A 21,998-nucleotide genomic window follows, 5' to 3' on the forward strand; every position below is an offset into this window, starting at 1 on the left:
TTCCCAAATGTCCTGCACACACACACACACAGAGAGAGAAAATGTAGTGTGTTTTGTGACAAGCTCCAGTTCCACCTTTCAACTCAGGCTTAAAGACGGGGCAAAAAGGTCTGAGCTAATGGCTGCTGATGTCAAAGAGGCCCAGTGCGTCTTCCCTCTCTGTCTAGAAACCATACTGTACAATTATTGTGGTTATAGAGCTATAATGGCGGGCTGTTGCCTGCTAAGAACTGAATGAAAGGGCAAAAAGGCATTGACTTTGGCCAGGATTGCAGAGAAGGCAGTGGACAGAGGGCAGTCTGCTAATAATAATAGCCATAAATAATATTTGTCCTTTATAAAGTGCTTAAAGCAATTAACATATTTAACACATTATGTTTTAATAATATGTAATTCAAAATTGTAAGGGTGCGTTCTCAAACTGCCAATTATGTTGCAGACAGTAACAGGAGAGGTTAAAATGTAAATGCAGCATTCCACTTTGATTTACATTGGTTATGAGTTTTTTATCTCTTTGACTTTTTTTAAAATAATGAAATTTGGGTATTCCCAATGTAGGAGGAAGAGGGAGGTTACCAAGGCAAAAGGAAATTATCTCATTGTGCTAGCCGAGGGCTAGTGTGATGCCGAGGGGATTTCTATATTGGAAAGCTCTGTTTACCAATCTTTACCATTACTTCTTTACCCTTGATCGTAATATTTGGTGCTGTAGAGCAAAGCTTCTTAAACTGTGGGTCGCGACCCTATATGGGGTCGCTTAACTCACTGGTCGCAAAAGCGCGGCTCCCGAGCTACATGCAGCTCTTTGAGCCCTTGAGTGCAGCTCTTTCCAGTCCCACCCAGCTGGCCGGTGGGGGTTTGAAGCGCTCTGCGCTGCCTACCAGCAGCGTGAACCGCTTCCAAGCCCCCCCTTCCCCGACTCCCCACCACCCAGCTGGCCGGCGGGGGTTTGAAGCGCTTCCCGCCCCTTCCACCTTCCCCGAACTTCCAAGGTCTCTCCCAGTTTCCAGCCCCGCTCCTTTCCTCTCCGGCGGGTGGTCTGGTCGGGGGGCCGTCTGGTGTCCGTCCAGGCCCGTTTTCCCGCCGGCCGGCTGGCCCGAGAGCTACCTCCCCCCCGGGGCCTCCTCTAGGCTGCCCCACTTTGGCTCCCCTCTCCCTTGTTGTAAGGGCCGCCTGGTGCTGGAGCCGTCGGCATCTGCGCGCCGGCCCGCTGGGGCGTTGCCCTGCCCCGGGTCGCTCCTGGCCTCGCCTCTCAGCCCCGGCATGCTGGCCGGGAGAATGCCTTTCCGGCCCGCCCTTCCGTTGGGGATGGCTGTCGGGGGGGCCATCGCTCGCCCCTCCCTGCTCGGCCCGGCACTTCGGCTTGGCTCCGTCCACGCCGTACTCCCGCTGCGCTGTGCCACCTGTTCCCTGGGCTTAGAGGTAATTGGGGCGCAGGGCCCGTCAGTGTCCGCCCGGGGCAGTCCTGGGTCGGGTCTTGAGGGAAGGTAGGAAGGAGCCCAGGTGGCGGTGAGGAGGAGGAGGTCTTGGATTTGCCACTCAGATGCACATTTTCCCCATCCAGATTCTCAAAACTCTGCATGGGGGTTATTGGCCATTTGTGAATGGGAGGTTCTGCCTTGGATTTGCCACTCAGATGCACATTTTCCCCATCCAGATTCTCAAAACTCTGTATTGGGGGTTATTGGCCATTTATGAATGGGAGGTTTTGCCTTGGATTTGCCACTCAGATGCACAACTCAACAATAAGCCCCCCTGCAGAGTTTTGAGAATGCAGATGGGGAAAATGTACAGTGTTTGTCAGTCATTGTCATGATATATTTTTATGGATGCCTTAGTTACTTTTTTCCCTCCTCAGAGGCCATGTCTACCCACTGGCTTTCTTGGCGGTAGACCTGAACTCCGAGGAGGGGGAAAAAGTCCCCCTTCAGAGGCCAGGTCTACCAATTGGCTTCTATGGGCCTCCGGAGGCCAGGTCTACTGCCAAGAAAGCCAATGGGTAGACCTGGCCTCCCAACGGGACTCAGCCGAAGGCCAGGTCTACCAATAGGCTTTTATGGCTGTAGACCAGGCCTTCAGACGAGGACTCCGGACGGGGAGGAGGAAATGGCAGGGACTTACAATTTAATTTTTATCAATAAATAAGATCATTATTAAGTATGATATCAAGTTTTATTCAGTGTACCTATAGTTTAATTAAGACCTAAAACTTTAATTAAAGTTTATTAAGTTAATAAACAGTATACCTGCCTATATAGTTTAAGTTTAAGAAATTTGGCTCTCAAAAGAAATCTCAATCGTTGTACTGTTGATATTTGGCTCTTTTGACTAATGTGTTTGCTGACCCCTGGCTTAACTGAATGTGGGGGTCATGAAAAATTTGGCAACAGTAAATTGTAAAATTATATGTACATCAAATAATTGCTTTAAAATAAATTTATTTATGATTTATTATCAGTAAATGTTTGATTTGTATACCTATTTTATATGCCTGTGTACCCAGGGTTGCATAAAAATGTCTTGGGCGTAAAGGGGTTGTGAGTGGAAAAAGTTTAAGAAGCCCTGCTGTAGAGCACGTAGAGCCATCTAGTGGTCTTTTGGACATATTGCAAGATAACTTGCATTACTGTTCCCAAGAAAATACAAGGCAATACGTAGAAATACTTGGAGAAGAAAAGTAGAGCTTGGCAGTCCTAATGAATGTTACATACTGTGCATTGATATTTCCACCTAGACTAGAGCATGTATTCACCTTATGTTTTCCTTTAAATCAGTTTAGAGTTCGTACATATATGGTTTTGTGGAGTAATTTCCAATCAGTTCCTTAACCCATTCAGACTGAGACAGTGCAATGTTTCCCTAACTGCCCAGTCTCCATCCTGTTGCCTGTTTTTAATCCTCTTTTCCCTTGCTGTTTGCTTTTACTTTGCTTGTCAGTGTTGCCAGACTTGGATGTTACATTAGCTTGACATCTGTTCCTTTCTAGGAGAAATGCGACGCCAGCTCCACATCTCTACAGCTGCGATCCCAGATTGAAGTAAGCACAATGGATGCAATGATCTATTTTGGGTTTTGCCATCATTTTGGTATTCTCCACCAGTCAGATAACAAAGCCTGCTGTTGTTCATTCTGAACTCAAAGTCACAAATCTTCTCTTACAGGAATCCCTTGGCTTCAGCAGTGTTGTATCAACCCCAGAAACAGAAAGAAAGTAAGCTTTTCTCTCTCATCATGCATTAAATATTATATAGAAGTATTAACACACATCAAATGATTTTATTTACATGTGTTCTGTAATTTTTTTTAAAGCATCAAATGTTTATTTGTTGTCCTGCCTCCGTGTTTGGTCTCTTACCTTTCCCATATTGTATCATTTTCTGTCATTTTAGACTGATCAGAGTAAGATTTAGTTTTACGCTACCTAAAGAATAAACTCTTCTATAGAAAATAAGTGAAAATGGCAGCTCATGTCTCACCTCCTAATTTGGAATCTTGCATATAAATCCCAGCCAGACCTTGATGTATCAGTAGTAGTTGTGAAAAGATGTGCAGATAGATGGATTTCCCCTGTAACCTTAGGAGATGCCCTCAAGGCAGCTAAATAGGAGAATATTGTCTAATGAGGGCAAGTCATTTTAAAAACTATCAGAAGTTACGGACATTTCATGCCAGGCTGAGAACTTGAAACATGATTTAGACTTGCACTTGTCAAATGTGACATTTTGATTGATTACTGCTAGCCATATTCCCTAGGTGACAGTCTAGCCAGGTACATACTGTAGAAGCTTGTAAAAATCTGTGTGCAAAACAATGTTTTTTTAATTATTTCCTGCCTAACTAGAACTATGGAGCTCTCTTGTTTACTTTCTTAGTCAAACAAATTGAATTAGATTCTTGTAAAATTTTCTGTTTAGGCATCCTAAATCTGAGCAAAGTGTTTTCAAGTACTCCGGCTGATTTCAGTTGGAGAAAAGTACCTTAAATGTTTATAGGATACTTTGGATACCAATGGAGTCTGGGGTGCAGTGGGGGTTCTAGCCTGAACGTTCTTAAGACAACCCACAAGTTCCTTCCAGGGCACATTTCTTGGATCAGAATGAAGATTTAAAAACCTAAGTAACTAACAGCCCATTCCTGAGGGGAGGGGGCTAAAGCTCCTTAGGAGCTGGCACGATGCCGCACCAAAGAAGTGTTTTAAAATACATTTCTTCATGATTTATTATCAGTAAATGTTTGATTTGTATACCTGTTTTATATACCTATATACCCAAGATCGCGTAAAAATTTCTCGGGCAGAAAGGGGTCGTGAGTGGGAAAAGTTTAAGAAGCCCTGATCTAAGGCCTAGTCAAAATTGATGGCTTTTTAATTATCTGTCCTGTCCTGTCTTGAGTTGCCATGTTGAAGTGGGTAGTTATCTGGATACTACAACAGTGTTTGTCAAATTATACAGATTTCACACACACATCCCTGGAATCTTTGGCTTCCAGGCTATATCCTAGGAAGTCTTTGTCAAAGTAGTTCTTAGAGAATAAATATATCACCACAAAAAATCAGCAATAGATAGCTTTTGTTCCTCATGTAGTTGTCAATTGGATAGGAATTGGAGTTTGATTCACAAAGATCCATATGCTGCAGCATGATGTAGTGTTTAGAGCAGCAGACTCTAATCTAGAGAACTGGGTTTGATTCCCCACTTTTCTACATGTAGCCTGCTGGGTGACCTTGGGCTACTCACAGTTCTCTCAGAATTCTCTCAGCCTCACCTGCCTTACAAGGTTCCTGTTGTGGAGGGGAAGGGAAGGTGATTGTAAGCCGCTTTGAGACTCCTTATGGTAGAGAAAAGCGGGGTATAAAAACCAACTCTTCTTCTACAGCTGAGAGGGGGGGTTGAGATCACAGCAGAGCTTTGGATAATTGTTGTGTGGATGCAGCCTAAGTCTGGTTTTCACACTTTTGAGAAAAGTCCTGTTCACAAGCCCTGAAGTTTTCACAGTCAGTATTTTAAAGGGAATTGTCTCAAAAGCATAGCTAAGTTTTAAGCCTCTACAATTGTCATTATGCTTTTATCATTAAGTTTACAGCAGTTTACTGTATTGGGAAACTTTTGTGGTAATTAATGGCATTTAGAGATTCACGTATTTACTGCCAAGTTCCTTTCACAGACTTTGAAGATTCCAGCTGCCCCAAGATTCTTAAAGAGGTGGTGGAATGTTTATTATACTGGCTTGTTTGTCTGTATGTTTGTTTGTGAGTGTTTATGTATAACCAAGAAAAGGGGTCAAGAAAGAGAGCTCTGGTTTTCTTGTGTGTTGGCGTTGAGAGCCAGCAGTTTGCCATGCTCTGTGGTTGGAGGCAGCACATCTGTGCATCAGCATGCAAGTAGACACAAGATTCTTCCTGACTCAGGGTTGCCTGCCATCTGTTCCTCTTTCGTGAGAAATGAGTTGGTGGTCTCGGTCCAATTTCCACTGGGCAAGTACAGCAAAAGGTACCATAACACTTGGCATTAAACTAAAGGAGAATCTTAAGTGCTTACTGTAAGCACTACTAAATAGACTAAGTTTTCAGAAACGGGGCCACCCCTCCAGTGTCTCGATCAGCGTTGCAAGCTTCTGTTGTTATAATGAGTATAGTAATTGTCCATTTAATGAAAACTGTTGGGGAAGCTTAGATGCCCAAGATCCCCCTTCTGGTATCTTGGACTTGATGGCTGCTTTCCTTGAATTGTTTACTCAGGCACAAGAGGGAGAGATCTGATGTTCACTGTATGTTTAACAGGAAATCCAGATCAAAATAAGTTTCCTTCTGCATCCTGTCTTTTCATCCTGTTTATAACAGAGAAAGGAGGACAGGCAATTTGGGTTTTTCCTACTTTGGGGGGATGCATCCTTCTTTTGGTCTGTTTCAAAGTGGCACCGGTTTTAAGGTAGGCTGTCTACTGTAGCCTCTGAAACTGAAGATATTGTATGTAGTCACCACAGATGAGCAAGGCAAAGGTCTAATGCTGCAGTGTGGATCTTCGTAGACCCAGCCAAACACAAAAGAATTAAAAGGATGCCTTCACAGTGGGCGATATTTTCTTGTTTGTTTATTTCTGCTTGGTGTTTTAATTGTCATCTAAAGGTCTGCATGTATTTATTTTATTTATTGAAAATATTTTTATCCTACCTTATGACTTTAGAACATCTGCAAGATGGCTATCAACAATTACAATTTAAAACAAGTCATGCTGGTTAAAACACAAAATTAAATCCAAAACAGAACTAATCAAGGTAATGAGACAAATGGGACAGAAATCAGTACACAGAACAAAATAGAGCACCTACAAATAAATCAAGCTGGGAACCCCAAAGACTGTCCTGGCATCTAAATGCCAAGAGTGGACGAGCGGGGCAAATTTCTCAGAAGAGACTTCCACAAGCTTGGCATCACTACTGAAATTTTTGACAGTGGAGGACTCTGAGGAAGATCTTAACAGGTGTGTAGATTCATATGGAAATAAATGATAATGAGTCTTATACCAATTGGGATGATTGGTCCGTCTCGCTTCGTATTGTCTTCTCTGATTGGCAGCAGTAGCTTGGGCAGGCAAAGCATTTTCCAGTATTTGCTTCTTGAGGCTTTTTCATTGGAGATACCAGAGACTGAATTCCTGCTCTCCTGTATGCAAAGCCTCTGGGGCATAACACCATCCCATAGGGGGCTCTGAGTAGCCTTAACCCACTGAGGATATTAAATATTAAGAAAGAGCACTTTAACAGCGTGGTGTAGTGGTTAAGAGTGGTGGTTTGGAGTGGTGGACTCTGATCTGGAGAACCGGGTTTGATTCCCCACTCCTCCACATGAGTGGCAGAGGCTAATCTGGTGAACCAGGTTGGTTTCCCTGCTCCTACACACGAAGCCAGCTGGGTGACCTTGAGCAAGTTACAGTTCTATTAAGAGCCCTCTCAGCCTCACCTACCTCACAGGGTGTCTGTTGTGGGGAGGGGAAGGGAAGATGATTGTAAACCGGTTTGAGTCTCCCTTAAGTGGTAGAGAAAGTCGGCATATGAAAACGAACTCTTCTTCTTCTTCTTCTACTACTACTACTACCTGGAAACAAACTAGCAGCCAGTTTGCCTGGGGCCAGCTCACTAAAAAAAAACAAATTGCTGAATTCTGAACTAGGAATGCTTTCTTGACACCATTTGAAGAGACCACCATGTACAGCATATTACATAGTCTAACATGGATGTTGTTGGGGCTAGGTCATTGTCACAGTATACAATGAGTACACAATGTATACATTGTCTACAATAGGCTGTCTGTTGCTTTGTGGATGTAACATCAATTCAGCGCCAGTGATTAAACCAAGGGAAAGTGTCTTGTGAATTAGTCTCAAAGCCTTGAGAAATATGTTGTCATATCTTCATGATTACAAAGAACATTTCAAGATACACAGAGTACCTGTCAGATTAATATGCATTAGAACTATGCCATAAACCAAGGGTAATTCTGGCTACAGATTGACTTGTTTATTGGAGAGCTACATGTGTATGGAGACTGCATAGATGCTCTGCACAATGTAGTGTTTCTGAGAAGCTTTGCATGTCAGATTCTGTTTTCTCTGCAGTTATGAAGTTTACTCATGGCTGCAGCTGTTTCCAAGTGTGAAATGCTTGATCATACTGTGCGCTGATCTCATATTCATCTCATGATGACTGCTCAGTCTGAGTGCATGTCTTATGATCAGATCTGGCCAGGGGAGAAGTTTTTATTGTTATGATCGAGCTTATGAGTGATTCGGTTCCTGTAGTGGTTCCAAAGTTCCTAGCAAAGTGATGGTGTAGTGGAATACTTAATAACTTCAAGTATAGTTGTTATGTCAGGCCTGCTTTCCAATGCTCTCAGCAGCCTGTGAATGTTTTCGTTTCGTTTCCACCAGGTGCCTCTCAAGGTCGAACTTGCTAACTACTGAATTCCTATTCCAGCGCTATCTCCTGTGGGAACGGCCCCTCGTTATAGGGGGGGGCGCCTTGACCCGTTGTGACTAATGCTTTCCCTTATAGGCCTGCACTGTGTTCCCAATTGCCATTCGTGCCAATGTACCTGTAAGGTCTGCATACCTGTATGTTTTCCAATAAATCAGCTCTCTTTTGGACTCCTTGTCTGTGGATGCTGTTTGTGGGATTACCACAGGGACAAGTGCTCACATTTTGGCACGAATCCCTTCTCTATTTTTTCCCTGCCTGGCTGGAGCCCTGGAGGGTTTGCCGAGGCCTCGGATTGGAGCAAGGGACGTGCTCTCCGAGTGAATAGCCTGTGGCTGGAGCCCCGGAGGGTTCGTCCAGGCCCCGGGTGGGAGTAGAGGCGACGCTCCCCGGGTAGGGGGTTTCTGGCCGAAACCCTGGAGGGTCCTGAACCTTGGTACCCTCCGTTGGAACCGTTGGACGAGTACCCCAACGACCCTTCTTTGCTAGATTACATTCTTGCTGAGGCGCTGCGGACAGATGTGGAGATCAATCGCCTGATTGTACTCATTCGAGTTCAGTGGCGTCGCCTAGCTGACACGACCCCCTGGACGGACCCCGACGCAGATCAAAGTGCCCAGCACGAACTCCGCATACTGGACAGTTTGGTGGAAGAAGTTCGACTGGCCCAGGATTTGACCCGTTTGCTAGCGGGGTTAACTATACGTGAGAAGCAACAGGAACTGGCAGTGGCTCCGATCCGTCCCCGATCCATGGCGGGGGCACGGGCGGAAGAAGTCCCAGTCCCAACCGCTCCTGACCCCAATTTGTGCTTGGCAGAAGCACGGATGTAGCGGCCCGGACGGCCTTGCAGTTTGTGGGACTGACCTCGGCCACGACCACGGTGGCCGAACTCACGAAGCTTCTAACCCCTGAGTTTGGGACAGACGCTGCTGCTCTGGCTGTTTGGGTTCAACCGTTGTTGGACCTAAAAGATTCCTCTGAACTCCTTCTACTTTTGGAGAACGAAACTCTCCCGATCGTCACCACGGCGATTGCTGCCAAGCTCGAGGCCGACCAAGTGCTCGCAGACCGACAGCGAGCCGAGGAACAGTTGTGGGCAGCGGATGCAGTGGCGGCTCGGGTGCAGGCTGCGCAAGAAGAGGAGCAACGTTTGGCCACCCCTCGAGCCCGCGCGATCACGGACGTGCATCCCAGAGACAGCACTGATTTTGGATTTATTCCCTCATTTCCCCCGTGTTTTGGTCCATCTTGCGACGCACAGCCCGCGCGTCGGCGTGCAGGTCGCTTCACTGAGCCGGACTATTCGGATGAGAAAGACCTGTATGGTGAGGAACCCCACTGGGCTACTGATCTCCGGGTCAGCCAGTCCCAACGCACGGGGGGAGCTGGGGACGAAATGTGTTTCTTGCGGGGCCAAAACCGGGACTTGATTGATCGTGTAGCCCGTCTGCAGGACCAAATGGAACAATTGTTCAAGAAAATGAACGCTTACAACAAGCCCAAACTACCCCAGTCCAACCGGTGCCAACTCAGCCGATTCTGCCAGCTCCACGACCGCAGATTCCGCCACTGAGGGCACCACTTCTCCGCCCTCCGAGACTTCCAACTCAGCCGGTTCCCGGAGCACCAGTTTTGCCAGCCCCTGGAGCACCGGTTTTACCAGCCCCAGGAGCACCAGTTTTGGCGCTTCCAGGGCAACCGGCAGCGCCCCTTCCCATACAATGGAAACAACCTCGGTTGAGAGTGACCTACGACGGCTCCGTTGAAGCCCTACCCTGTTTCCTACACCAAGTGGACAGTTATATGCGGGAACAGGGCCAGCACTTCCCCACCGAAGACAGCCGGGTGTGCTTCGCTGCCTCCCTCTTGACTGGAAAAGCCGCCAACTGGATGGTCCTCCAGTTTGACACTCAGGCCCGATCCATATGCTCACTCAACGAGTTCATGCGAGTGTTACGGCGCCATTTTGAGGACCCTTTCCTAGGAGAAAAGGCCAAGGCAGCCCTCCTACAACTTCGACAAGGCTCTACACCAGTGCGGGAATTCGCGGACGAATTCCAGAGGCTCGCCAGTAAAATAGTGGACTGGACCGAGGCTACCTGAATACATTATTTCCGGGAAGCCTTATATCCTGAGATATTGAACTGGGCTTATATGCAACGAGACCCAGACACTCTTGAAGAATGGATTCTACTGGCCGAGGAAGTGGAGAGTCGTCGCCAATTCATTTCGCTGGCCCGCCGCTGAGCCAAGGAGGGGGGCAACCAAAAGCCCCTGACTAAGGCCGCAGCCCCAACACCGCGGAGACCTGCTCTACCCTCGCAAGACCGCGTGTCTCAGTTTCAGAGGGGAGCCTGTCTCGTTTGCAGAACCATGGGTCACTTTGCAGCCGCCTGTCCGCTTCGGCCAGACCGGTTGGCCCCTGCTCGACAGGATGGACTGCCCCGGAGCCGGGGGCGACCTCTGCGCAGAGGCACTGCGGCCAACTGTAGTGCTGCTCCAGGATGGACCGCGCCATCAGCTCTCCACGTCGGAGATGCGCCCCACGAACCTGCACCAGTGAACCCATCAGGGTTCCGGATTACAAGTGCCCCACTTGGGGACAACTCGCCATCTTCGGATGAAGACAGGGACTGGGACTCCCCTGCCTTGAATCTCGAATCTCCTCTAGACCTGTCAAAAAACAGGCAGGGTCTGCGGTGAGTGGAGCGACATCGCGGACCCTCGCAGCTGTTCCTGCAAAACCCAAAGCTCCAATGAAGGTGAGTGAGATCGAAGATACTGTATATGTAGACGTAGTGTTACAGCGCCATAAAGGGGGCCCCCAGTTACAAGTTAAAGCACTCATAGACTCCGGGTGTGCCCGCTCCCTGATCAACGAAACCACTTTCAAATCGCTCAAAGCCAAGTCAGAGACCCTGCCTGCTCCCATCCAGTTCGCTCAGATGGATGGCAGCGACTTCAAAGGGGGGCCAGTGGATCGTCGCACTCGCAGATTGGCGATGGGCATTGGCCACCACTGGGAACAAATTGACTTTACCATAGCCCCTATCAGATACATATGGTATTGGGAATTAACTGGCTCAAAGGGCACAGCCCTTGTATTGACTGGGAACTATAAAATTCTCCAATCCTAATTGTGACCAACACCGTCTCGAGGTAGCTGTTGTACCTCCGTCAGCCTCGGCTTTAGTCTCAGACCCCTCCTCGTCCTTTCCTCTACCTGTTGAATATCAAGACTTTTCAGACGTTTTTGATGTACAGGAATGTGATGTACTGCCCTCCCCATCGCCAGACAGACTGTGCCATTGAAGTAGTGGGGAATGAAAAACTGCCTAAAAGTAAGATTTACCCCATGAGCGCTACCGAACGTACCGTGCTACGTGAATTCTTGGACAAGAATTTGGCGCGGGGTTTCATTCGGCTGTCTACCGCCCCTTCTTCGGCCCCTGCCTTCTTTGTACGCAAAAAGACGGGTGACTTGCGCTTATGCATCGACTTCCGAAAACTTAATGCAGTCACCCAATCCAATGCCTACCCCATTCCTTTGATCTCAGATCTCTTGGGACAACTAAAGGAAGGGCGTGTCTTTACAAAACTTGACTTGGTGGAAGCCTACTACAGAATCAGGATTCGTGAGAGCGATGTACCTCTCACAGCCTTTTCCAGTTGCTTTGGCACGTATGAATTCTTAGTGATGCCTTTCGGATTAAAAGGGGCCCCTGGGGTCTTCATGCAATTCATTAATGAGATCCTACATGACTTGTATAGGGGCGTGGTGGTTTATTTGGATGATATACTTATTTACTCTAAAACTATGGACAAACACGTTGCCTTGGTACGGGAAGTATTGCAACGCCTCAGAGACAATCAGCTGTATGCTAAGGTGTCCAAGTGTGAGTTTCACCAAAAACAGTTAACCTTCCTGGGCTATATAATTTCGCACCACAGACTTACTATGGACCCTGATAAGGTGCAGTCAGTAACCAATTGGGAACCACCCTCCACCCGTAAGCAAGTTCAGCAATTTCTTGGGTTCGCTAACTTCTACAGGGGGTTCATCCCCAACTTCGCTCAAATCGCATTCCCCATCACAGATCTCCTTAAGACTAAGGGAAAAGGCAGCGCCGCCACGTTGCCCTCTGCTAACATCAACTGGACCCCCCACTGCCAAACCGCTTTTGATACTCTCAAGTGACTGTTTACCTCTGAACCAGTATTAAAGCACCCCGATCCTGATCAGATGTTTGTAGTTCAGGTTGACGCCTCAGACGTGGCAATGGGGGGTGCACTTTACAGCAGGGGAGGGATGGTCATCTGCATCCATGCGCTTCTCTAAGAAGTTCGCGCAATCTCAGCTCAACTGGCCAATCTGGGAAAAGGAAGCAGCTGCCGTCCACCATGCCCTGATGGTGTGGAGACAGCTTTTGGAGGGTTCTAAAGTCCCTTTTGAAGTATGGAGCGATCACAAGAACCTGGAGGCGCTCACGGGGGCCCGTAAACTGTCCGCAAAACAAGTTCGCTGGGTGGACTTCTTTGCTCAGTTCCGTTTCGTATTAAAACATGTGCCGGGGAAACAAAATGTCCTGGCTGATGCTCTATCCAGACTTCCCCAATATCCAACCAAGGTTGAACACCCCACGGAGTCCTTGTTCACTCCTGCTCAAAGGGGTTTGCTGCCCACTCTAGCGGTTCAAACCCGATCGCAAGCCCGGCTCCCACTGCAGCCTCCACAGGGGGGGCACTTCAAGCCCAACCACGCCGGTCAGCCCGACCACGCCGGTCAGCCCGACCGCACCACCCCCCTCGCCTCCTTCGCCAGCCCTGCCAGCACCCAGTTACTCTGACAGTCCAGCCATCCCACCCCCCTCGGGGACATCCCCTCCCTCCAACACGGAACCCACACCGCCAGAAGGGTTGGATCTCACAGACTCTTTTTTGGCCTCACTTCGTTCCGCTTGCCAAGCCGAACTCTTGGAGCAAGCCCTCCCCCCCCCCGCTCTAACTGAACGTGGAGGTTTATGGTACAAAGACTCTAAGCTGTATGTGCCTAAGAAGCTCCGAAAAGTAGTCCTACAACTAGTCCATGGGTCCAAGACCACAGGACACTTTGGGTTTCTAAAAACATTGCATTTGTTATGGAGGCAGTTTTGGTGGGCAGGCATGTGTACTGATGTGGATTTGTTCATTCGTAGTTGCCCAGTCTGCGGTACCGTCAAACGAGCCCGAGGGAAACCTCCCGGATTACTGCAACCGTTAGAGACCCCCACTAGACCTTGGGAAGTGATTGCTATGGATTTTATGACTGGCCTCCCCCTCAGCAAGGGGAAAACTGTACTTTGGATAATCACAAACCCATTCTCTAAACAGGTACATCTCATCCCTTGCGCAGGTATCCCATCCGTCCCAAAACTGGCCCGCCTCTTTGTGTCACATGTCTTCCGTCTACATTCCTTTCCGCGCAAGGTGATAAGTGGCCGCGGAAGTAGCTACGTGGCTAAATTTTGGAAAGCTTTCTTAAAATTAGTGGGGGTAGAACAAGGTCTTTCAAGTGCTTTCCACCCCCAAACCGATGGCCAAACTGAACGAGTGAATGCTGTACTAGAATGCTACTTGCGCTGTTATGTTAGCTATCATCAGGATGATTGGGTTGAATTGTTACCCTTTGCTAAATATGCGTACAATAATGCTGTCCATCAATCCACTGGATTTAGCCCCTTTCAGGCCGTTTATGGGCAAGACTTCGGACCCATAAGCCATAACGATGTCTCCAGGGTGGAGGGGGTGAAAGTTGCTGACTGGGTTCACACGATTCAAACAACCTGGCCCTGGCTAGTATGAAATCTAGAGCGAGCTAAACGTAAATACAAAGCCCAAGCTGACAAACGCTGCTCACCAAGCAAAGACTACTCAGTGGGGGACATGGTTTATTTGTCTACCAAAAATTTACGGTCCAACCGCCCGTGTAACAAACTCAGTGCCAAGTACGTGGGTCCCTTCCCCGTTACTCGTATCATTAACCCAGTGACTGTGGAACTTGCACTCCCAAAATCTCTCAGGCGGATCCATCCTGTCTTTCATGTCAGTTTGCTGAAACCACATGTGCCTTCTCCCGAATGGCATCCTGAACCACTTCCTGAAGTACCAGTGATGGTTGGGGGGGGAGGAACATTTTGAGATTGCAAAAATCTTGGACTCGCGTATCCATCATGGATCTCTCCACTATTTAGTTCGTTGGAAACATTTCGGTTCCGCTCACAATGACTGGGTACACGCACATGATGTATCTGCACCCCGTTTGATCCGCCAATTGCATACTGCCTACCCTCACAAACCAGCGCCTCCAGATGGACCGGTGGGGGAGCGGTGGGGGGGGCCTTAAGGAGGACAGGATATCAGGCCTGCTTTCCAATGCTCTCAGCAGCCTGTGAATGTTTTAGTTTCGTTTCCACCAGGTGCCTCTCAAGGTCGAACTTGCTAACTACTGAATTCCTATTCCAGCGCTATCTCCCGTGGGAACGGCCCCTCGTTATGGGGGGGGGCGCCTTGACCCGTTGTGACTAATGCTTTCCCTTATAGGCCTGCACTGTGTTCCCAATTGCCATTCGTGCCAATGTACCTGTAAGGTCTGCATACCTGTATGTTTTCCAATAAATCAGCTCTCTTTTGGACTCCTTGTCTGTGGATGCTGTTTGTGGGATTACCACGGCACATGTTATGTGCAGGTTCTGTGCTTTTAACTGTGGAGAAATAATTTCTCTATTCTCTTCTAAAAGTTGCTACCTTTGAAGTAAAGGTTTGTAAACCTAAAAGCTGGAATAAAAAGTACATCTGGGATCAGAAAGACCATGTGTAGGGCTGTGCATATCGGGTTTACTGACCTGAAAATAAACCCAATAAAAGGCATTTTGGCTTTTTCCAGGTTTATTTGGGTCTGAATATTGAAATAAAGAATGAAGTCTAAGCCGAACAGCCAATAGCCAAATCTGTGGAATAGGTATTCGGCTTATTCAGCGTTCGGCTTTCCCAAGTCTTTATGGGAATTTTTTTGAGGAGTTCTGTGGGGGGCATTTTTAGAGGTAGAGTTACCAAATGTTCAGGGTAGCTGCAAGGGTATGTTAATGTCCAGACAGTAGCCCTAATCCAGAATGATGCTGAATTGGCACTCTAGGTCACATTATATTGTGGGTGGTTTAAATACTGTCATATTTGATTCCAGCAGAGCAACAGAGCAACCGGATTAACAGTGGCAGGTTGCAATGAGTTCATCTGTAATGAGACAGAAGAGCTATAGTAATGAGAACAGCAAAGCTGGGAAAAGCCAAAAACAAAGCAAGAAAAACAGAGAAGAAGGAAACCAGAGTTCTTAACTGATGTGTGGAATGAATGTTTGTGACTGGTTCTGTTAACTACTGTAAGATAGGGTTAAAACCAAATATGAAGAAGAGCATTGTCTCCCAAACTTCCACCATACTTAACTATACTTCAAAGCAAATCTAACAAATCTGTGTGTGTGTGTGCAAGAGAAAGAGAATTCTGGTGTTTGTGGCTAGTTTCATTAGCAGACAAGTTATTCGTGCTGCCTGCAGATAGTTTCCCTGAGAGAAGTAGGGCAGGAAACTCCCACAATAATACAATGGGAGTGAGAAGGCAGCCAAATAATGCTTGTGACATGCGATGAGCCCGGCCAGTGTGCCTCTGAGCAGCTGAGGGAATATTTCTTCCTGGCAATTGTTTTAGGAGAAATGACGCTTTGTCATGACCAAAACACATTTGTACGTGGTGACATGCGGTGAACATCATGCCAAGTTGGCCTTTCTGCCTTTGTGTCTTCAGACCCCAAATCCACTTTTGCTTGCGGCTGTCTCAGTTCTAGCTTTCACTAAAAATAGAACAGGCTTGACCGCTCATCTTCACAATTTCCTGCTTGTACCTTATGGCTGCTTCATCCCTTGTAAATTAAGAGGGTACACATTCATTGAAATAGGCTACACATAAAAGTTCTACCACAAGAGGTTTACAATGATAGCTTGACTCGTGTGCCACAGTGCATATGGTGAAACAGAGCTGTGTCCTGTACAGTTATATGTTCTGTGTGTACACTTGATCTGCAACATGGGATGTATTCCTTATTTCATTGCAATTCAAAAAGCAAAACTCTACAATCAGAGCAACCCAATTTTTTTTGTAAGTTGGTTGCAAACAGCCTTAACATGGTAAAATTTCATAAACGATTTGATGTAGCAAATAAAGCTCTTGCTCAGCATCAGCAGAAGGGGACACTCTTTATTCATGATAATACTAGCAGCTCTCAGTCATAGCTTTTCTCTCAGTTTCCAGCTTTGACAAGCCCTTTAACCTTTCTATCGATAGGCCAAAAGATTTGTGACGGATCAAGACAGGGGTGGGAAGTGCTCATTTCTGAGAGGAGCAAGAAGCCTATGCCCAGCTGTTCAGTAGCAAGATAATAATAAACATGACAGGTGAATAGCAGACATCTGGTTGAGCAGTAGTTGGAGGCATGAGAGTTTTGGGCTTGGGGATCGTGGAAAGGACAAGAGAACAAATGTGATTGTAATGCGGGGGTTCTTGTTCCCTGTCACACACAGAGAAAAAATCAGCACATGGGATCTTCCTATATTAGGACTCACCTGTCATTTCCTTGTGATTTTTACAGTGGTTTCCGTACAGAAAATACATACAAGACTATCTCACACACCACAAAAACTAGAATTTGTTCTTTACTGACCTCCAGGCGAAGGTGACAACCAGTGAAAGCAGCAACAATCACACTTGCAAAGAGGAGATCAAGCCCCCCCAACAGGACAGGTCACCCCCCCTTTGGCTTCCCCCCCCACACACACACACACATAGTAGAAGCCAGTCCGTGGCTTCTAAGAGCCGATGTAACTACGCCAAAAGTGCATCCAACAACGCTCAAAGCGTAAGTAAACAGCATAACTAGCATGGGTAACATCTTTTCATTTCAACACAGCCAAAGTGCATCTTATAATGCTACTAGCATAAGTGCGACCTGCACAAATTCCATATCTTCAGGATTGATAGATTTCACTCTCAAAGAGGCAATCAGCCACCCCCAGGACAGGTAAACCCCCCCAAAAAAATCACACTCCACAGAGGCAATCAAGCCCCCCCCCCAGCAGAACAAAACCCCCCTCAAACTACTACGGCTCAGCTCAGCCCCAAACTAACAAACTGAGGAGGAGGAGGCGCGGGTGCCGAGCGGAGGGAGACTCATGCTGCACCGCCACACTGACTCAACTCCAGGCGAGGTTGGCAACGGGCAAAAAAGGCAGAACACAGACTCCCACAGAGGTGAGCAGGCACACACACCTCCGGCAGAACAGGCAACCCCCCCAAACTAGAACGGCTCAGCTCAACCCCAAACAAACGAACCAAGGAGGAGGAGGCGCGGGTGCCGAGCGGAGGGAGACTCACGCTCACCGCTGCACTGACTCAACTCCAGGCGAGGGTGGCAACAGGCAGAAAAAGATAGAACGCACACTCCCGCAGAGGCAAGCGGGCACACACACCCCTGGCAGAACAGGCAACATCCCCCCTTTGGCTCACCCCCCCCAACCACAGAAACTGCTTCCCCCCCCACACACACACACAGAATCTGCTTTCCCCCCCACACACACACAGGAGAAAAGGTATAGAGAAAAACCCCAAAAATCAAACTGTGTGGATGTCTTCCAGCAGGAGCAGGGAGAAGTAAATCCAATCCTATTCCAGTAAGCAGCTCAGCTCAGGATCTCTCAGGAGCAGCACCACCAAAATGGAAGGAAATGAACTCGGGAGGGGACGGGACGGGAGGGACTCGGGAATTTTTATACTCTTCTCCTGGCAAATTCAAAAGGGAAAATCCCTGCTTTGATTGGCCAGAAGAAGATCCAGCTTGGCCACCGATTGGCCGTGTGAGAATGCTGATTCGGCGGGCGCTGAAGTTGTACGAATTTATCCGGTGTCTGCCCGAAATCGCTGAGTTCGGATCATCGTTTTTCCGCCTTTTTTGACTTTGGCTCTATTTGAACTGGAAACCACTGAATCAGGGAAAATTCGGCTGTTTTCCATGTCGGATGGAACCGAATCGACAGCCCTAGTACACAGCACCTAAGGTGCTGGAACAGATCAAATCATCATTCAAGCGGAGGAAAGTCAGTTTTGAACATCAAGATAAACAGTAACCTCTGATGTACTTCAACGGTTATTAAAGGTTTACCCTTCATCTTTCCTTAATCCTGCTTGTCCCAGGGCACCTTGAAGGCCTTCTGAGATTGTTCTCAACTAGCTGCTAAAATCCCACTCCAAGCAATTGACCAGTTCAGCTAAGGAGGAATGAACGTAGCCTTCCAAGGCTGAGCCAGCACTGCGTGACTCGCAAGATATGCATTCATTTGAAAGACCTCACAGGGCTACTTTGTGCTCCCAAGGTTGATACCAGTGTCCTGATTCTGTCCCCCATTCAACTGGATGGCAGTGAACCAATGATCCCAAAGACTGGAGAAGAGTCACTACTAAAGAAGAACTTCAAAACTATTTTACATGTCTCCACAGTCACTACAATCTTTGCTAAAGCTGGCTAGGGGGCATATCACCAGTTTGGCCAGGGGACAGTGGGTATAAATAAAAGCTTGTGGTTATTGTTGTTATTTACTTTCCAGCATCCATAATCAGGCCTTCCAGGAAGATCCTTGTAAGATAGCACTCACAGCTTCCTTTAGATTTTCCCACAGTGATACTCTTCAGAGATAGATAAGAACCCAATCCTCCATAGTTAGAAATCTATAATTTAGGGCACTGCCTGTCAGGGCCAAATGTGATGTCATCCCTTTTTATGGGCTCTGTCTTTTTTGGCAAGACCCTGGAACCAATTATTGTACAGTCCAACTTTTCAAATTAGAAAACCTCGTCCTGGGAATTAGAAAAACTTCCTGGGAAGTTTCCATTTTGTTCCTTCCACTTAGCCTAGGGCAGAGGAACTTCCTAGTTCAATCAATACGTCCTCCCATTTCTGACTAAAACAGAGATGTGCAGGATAGAGAGAATCTCTTAGGGATATGTTGGCTGCAGAAGACATTGTACTGTAAGGCAGTTTCTGTGTTTTGCTACTCAGTTGAGAATAAACGTACGTAACTACGTGTACTATAAAGCAAGTGCATTTAACATGGCAGTAGTATACGGGGGTGGGGGGGAGCCAAGAAAAAGCAGAAGGGGAGTGGCAGTTTTTCTACTGCTGAGAAAGTTTTGACCTGCTCAGAGAGCCATTGCTATGGAGACATAATGAGCAGATAATTGAATGGAACCCCTCTGCCTTCCGTCTTTCTCACACTGATGCCAACAAGGTCAGAACCTCTCAGCCTTCAGGTTCATGCAAATCTCGACAGGAACACTAAAGGCCCATTTTACTCATAGTGTCATCCTCCCTTAAATAAATTGTTTCCTAGACAGCCCAGTCATAAAGGTGTCAATTTCACAGTAGTTGGGTTTTGGACCACTGATGTAGGCAGATAAGCAAACAACCTTGAAAGGAAGCAGGCAAAAGGCTTTTGTAATGGGGCATTCAGCGATCCAGATCAACACAATAGTTTTGCACCAGGCTATCTGGTGCACAGTTTGTAAATAGTCATTTGGGAAGGAAGACTAGAGCATAATCAGTTTATAAGCCAGTTTTTAGTAGCCATTGTTTAATTTTTATGACTGCATTATGCACCTGTGCATTTATGATTCTCATAGCAAAATAAAAAATCAATCGATAATCTCATTTTCAGTTTCTCTTTGTTTTGTTGGGGGAAATTCTGGTCTTTCAGAAGTCAACAGCACATTTGGAAAAGTGGCACATGGTAGTGTTTATTTCCCTTTACTGTTTTGTGTATTGTACCAACTGAAGCACGTTTCACATTCCAGGGCACAAATGGACTCTGTGTCTTGTAAAATCAGCCTCTGTGTATGCAAAACGATCCCCCAAAATGTCTTTATCAGAAGCGAGAATTATGCCAGATCTGATAAAATGGAAGCCTTTCTGTTTCAGTGGAAGGAGAGCCAAAAACTTGTTTTTTAAAATGAGCAATGCATCCTGCTATCAAAACTGCCATGGCTTTAAAAAAAGGGGAGAACAGGTGGCTGCAGCATCAAGGTAGGATCAGTCTCTCGTACACTGGAAGGGTATGTTAATGAGGCTACGTAGCCAAAACTAATAGTTTCGAAGCAAAAAACAAACAAACAAAAGCACCCATAACACTGGTCATTTGTTTCTACAGAAAAATGCTCCATCCAACTGAAAAGAGTTTTGTAGACTTACAAACTTATTCCCACTCACCATATTGCTCCATATGCTCTGTGTAAATGTGGTGATGATTCCCAAAGAATATAAAACAAGATGAATTATTGGCTAACAACAATATTGTTTTCTTTTCCATATCCCCAAGACACTGGCAAACCACCTCTGTTAGTCTCTTGCCATGAAAACCCCAGAAAGGGGTCACCATAAGTCAGCTGCAACTTGACGGCACTTCACACACACATACACAATGTTTGACTACAATTAGGAAGGAGCACATAACAGCTTACTGCATACAAAAGCAACAGCTCTGCTTTTATACAGTGGGATTCTGAAGTTATTCAAAGCTAAATCTTTAGCTCAACTTCAATATGGTTCCTTCTTGGGCCCACCAACCTCTTGCAACTCTCCAGGTTCCCAAATGCATTCCAAATGCCTGGATCAGATTAGAAACCAGAATGCTGAAGGTGCAAGCCTTCATCTCATCCATCCAGCTATGGTTGAAAGGAATATTGAACCCCCAGGGGCTCTTTTCTTTGATATTCCAGAATAAATTTCAAGCAAGTTGGTTGAGGACTGTCAATAAAAGAATCAATACCTTGGGTTTATCCCCGCAGGCACTGTTTAAAAGTGGGTATGAACGTGGGAAAGATATTATTCGACAGAGGGTAGAAGACATCAAGTGGCAAGCAGACCTCTCTAGGGCCCCAAATTTTAACTGTCAGCCAAGCATTAAATATGTGGTTGCCCCTGCAGCCTATTTAACTAAGCTAGAATTTAACAACAGCAGAAGAGCATTTACCTTGGCAAGGTGCGCAGTACTTCCTTCTGCCATGCTGGTAGGGAGATTTAAAAAGATCCCATACTCAAAGATTATGTTTATGCTCGATGAGGGAGGTAGAAATTACAGAGCACATGCTTCTGGGATGTCCATATTACAAGGAGGCCAAATCAAAATACCTCCAGCCAGTGTTATTTGGGCTTCTTGATGAATCTGATGCGGCTAAACTGGAATATCTGTTGTCTGATAGAAACCACTGGATATCCAGACAAAGTAGCTAAATTCTGTCTAGGGATATGTAAGACACATAAATTATGTTACAGTGGGATTTTTTAAATAATCTGTTTGCATCCTTGGTTATACTGTAGGTGCTCCTGAGCAACCAGCTGTATTGCCACAAATTATACAATGTACTGCTTATTTCATCTTCTCTTTCCTCTGTAAAGTTTTTCAGCATAAGCCTCGAAATAGTATTGATAGATATCAAAGATTAAAGTTTTTGACATTTTAAAATGGTATCCATTTTCTGTCATGGGCAGGATACGATAGCAAACTGGCCTCCTCCTTCCTTGTGCTCTGTAATTGGCTATGTATCCTAATTCTTTTCTCTACGTGTGAGATTTTTCTGGCGAGTCCTTTTACAATGTGCCTTGGAGTGCATTTCATTTGGAAGACTGCTAATGAAGCTGTACATCAGAGCACAGCAAAACCAAAAGACCAAAGCTATGGAGTAATGGCATTTGGCCGCTTTTCAGACATCCATGCTGAAACTTCTGCCAAGTGTCACTGCATCATTAAGTTTCAGGACGAGTTGTCGGTCTATGAATTGAAGAGCACAAATCATGCCCAGAGCACATTCATGGAGAAGCTGCAGGTTCAGTCGAGTCAAAGCAGCATAATTGTCAAATCAAACAAGAAGCCTATTCTCAGCTACCATAAATT

At 46.4% G+C, this 21,998-nt stretch overlaps 1 protein-coding gene across 4 annotated transcripts in view; it reads left to right on the forward strand.

Annotated features, from left to right (window-relative positions):
- Window positions 1–21,998, forward strand: part of SASH1 (SAM and SH3 domain containing 1) — a 183,812-nt gene that overhangs the window by 90,281 nt on the left and 71,533 nt on the right. For 2 of the 4 annotated variants that reach the window (XM_056853052.1, XM_056853053.1), the window contains exons 3-4: window positions 2,987–3,037; window positions 3,162–3,211. The exons of 1 other annotated variant lie outside the window; for it this stretch is intronic. In XM_056853052.1, the coding sequence (XP_056709030.1) occupies window positions 2,987–3,037; window positions 3,162–3,211 (101 nt within the window). The remainder of the gene's footprint in view (window positions 1–2,986; window positions 3,038–3,161; window positions 3,212–21,998) is intronic. One more of the 4 variants, XM_056853054.1, reaches the window with a different exon arrangement.

This window comes from Euleptes europaea, chromosome 7 (assembly GCF_029931775.1).
Source record: "Euleptes europaea isolate rEulEur1 chromosome 7, rEulEur1.hap1, whole genome shotgun sequence".
Taxonomy (NCBI): Eukaryota; Metazoa; Chordata; class Lepidosauria; order Squamata; family Sphaerodactylidae; genus Euleptes; species Euleptes europaea.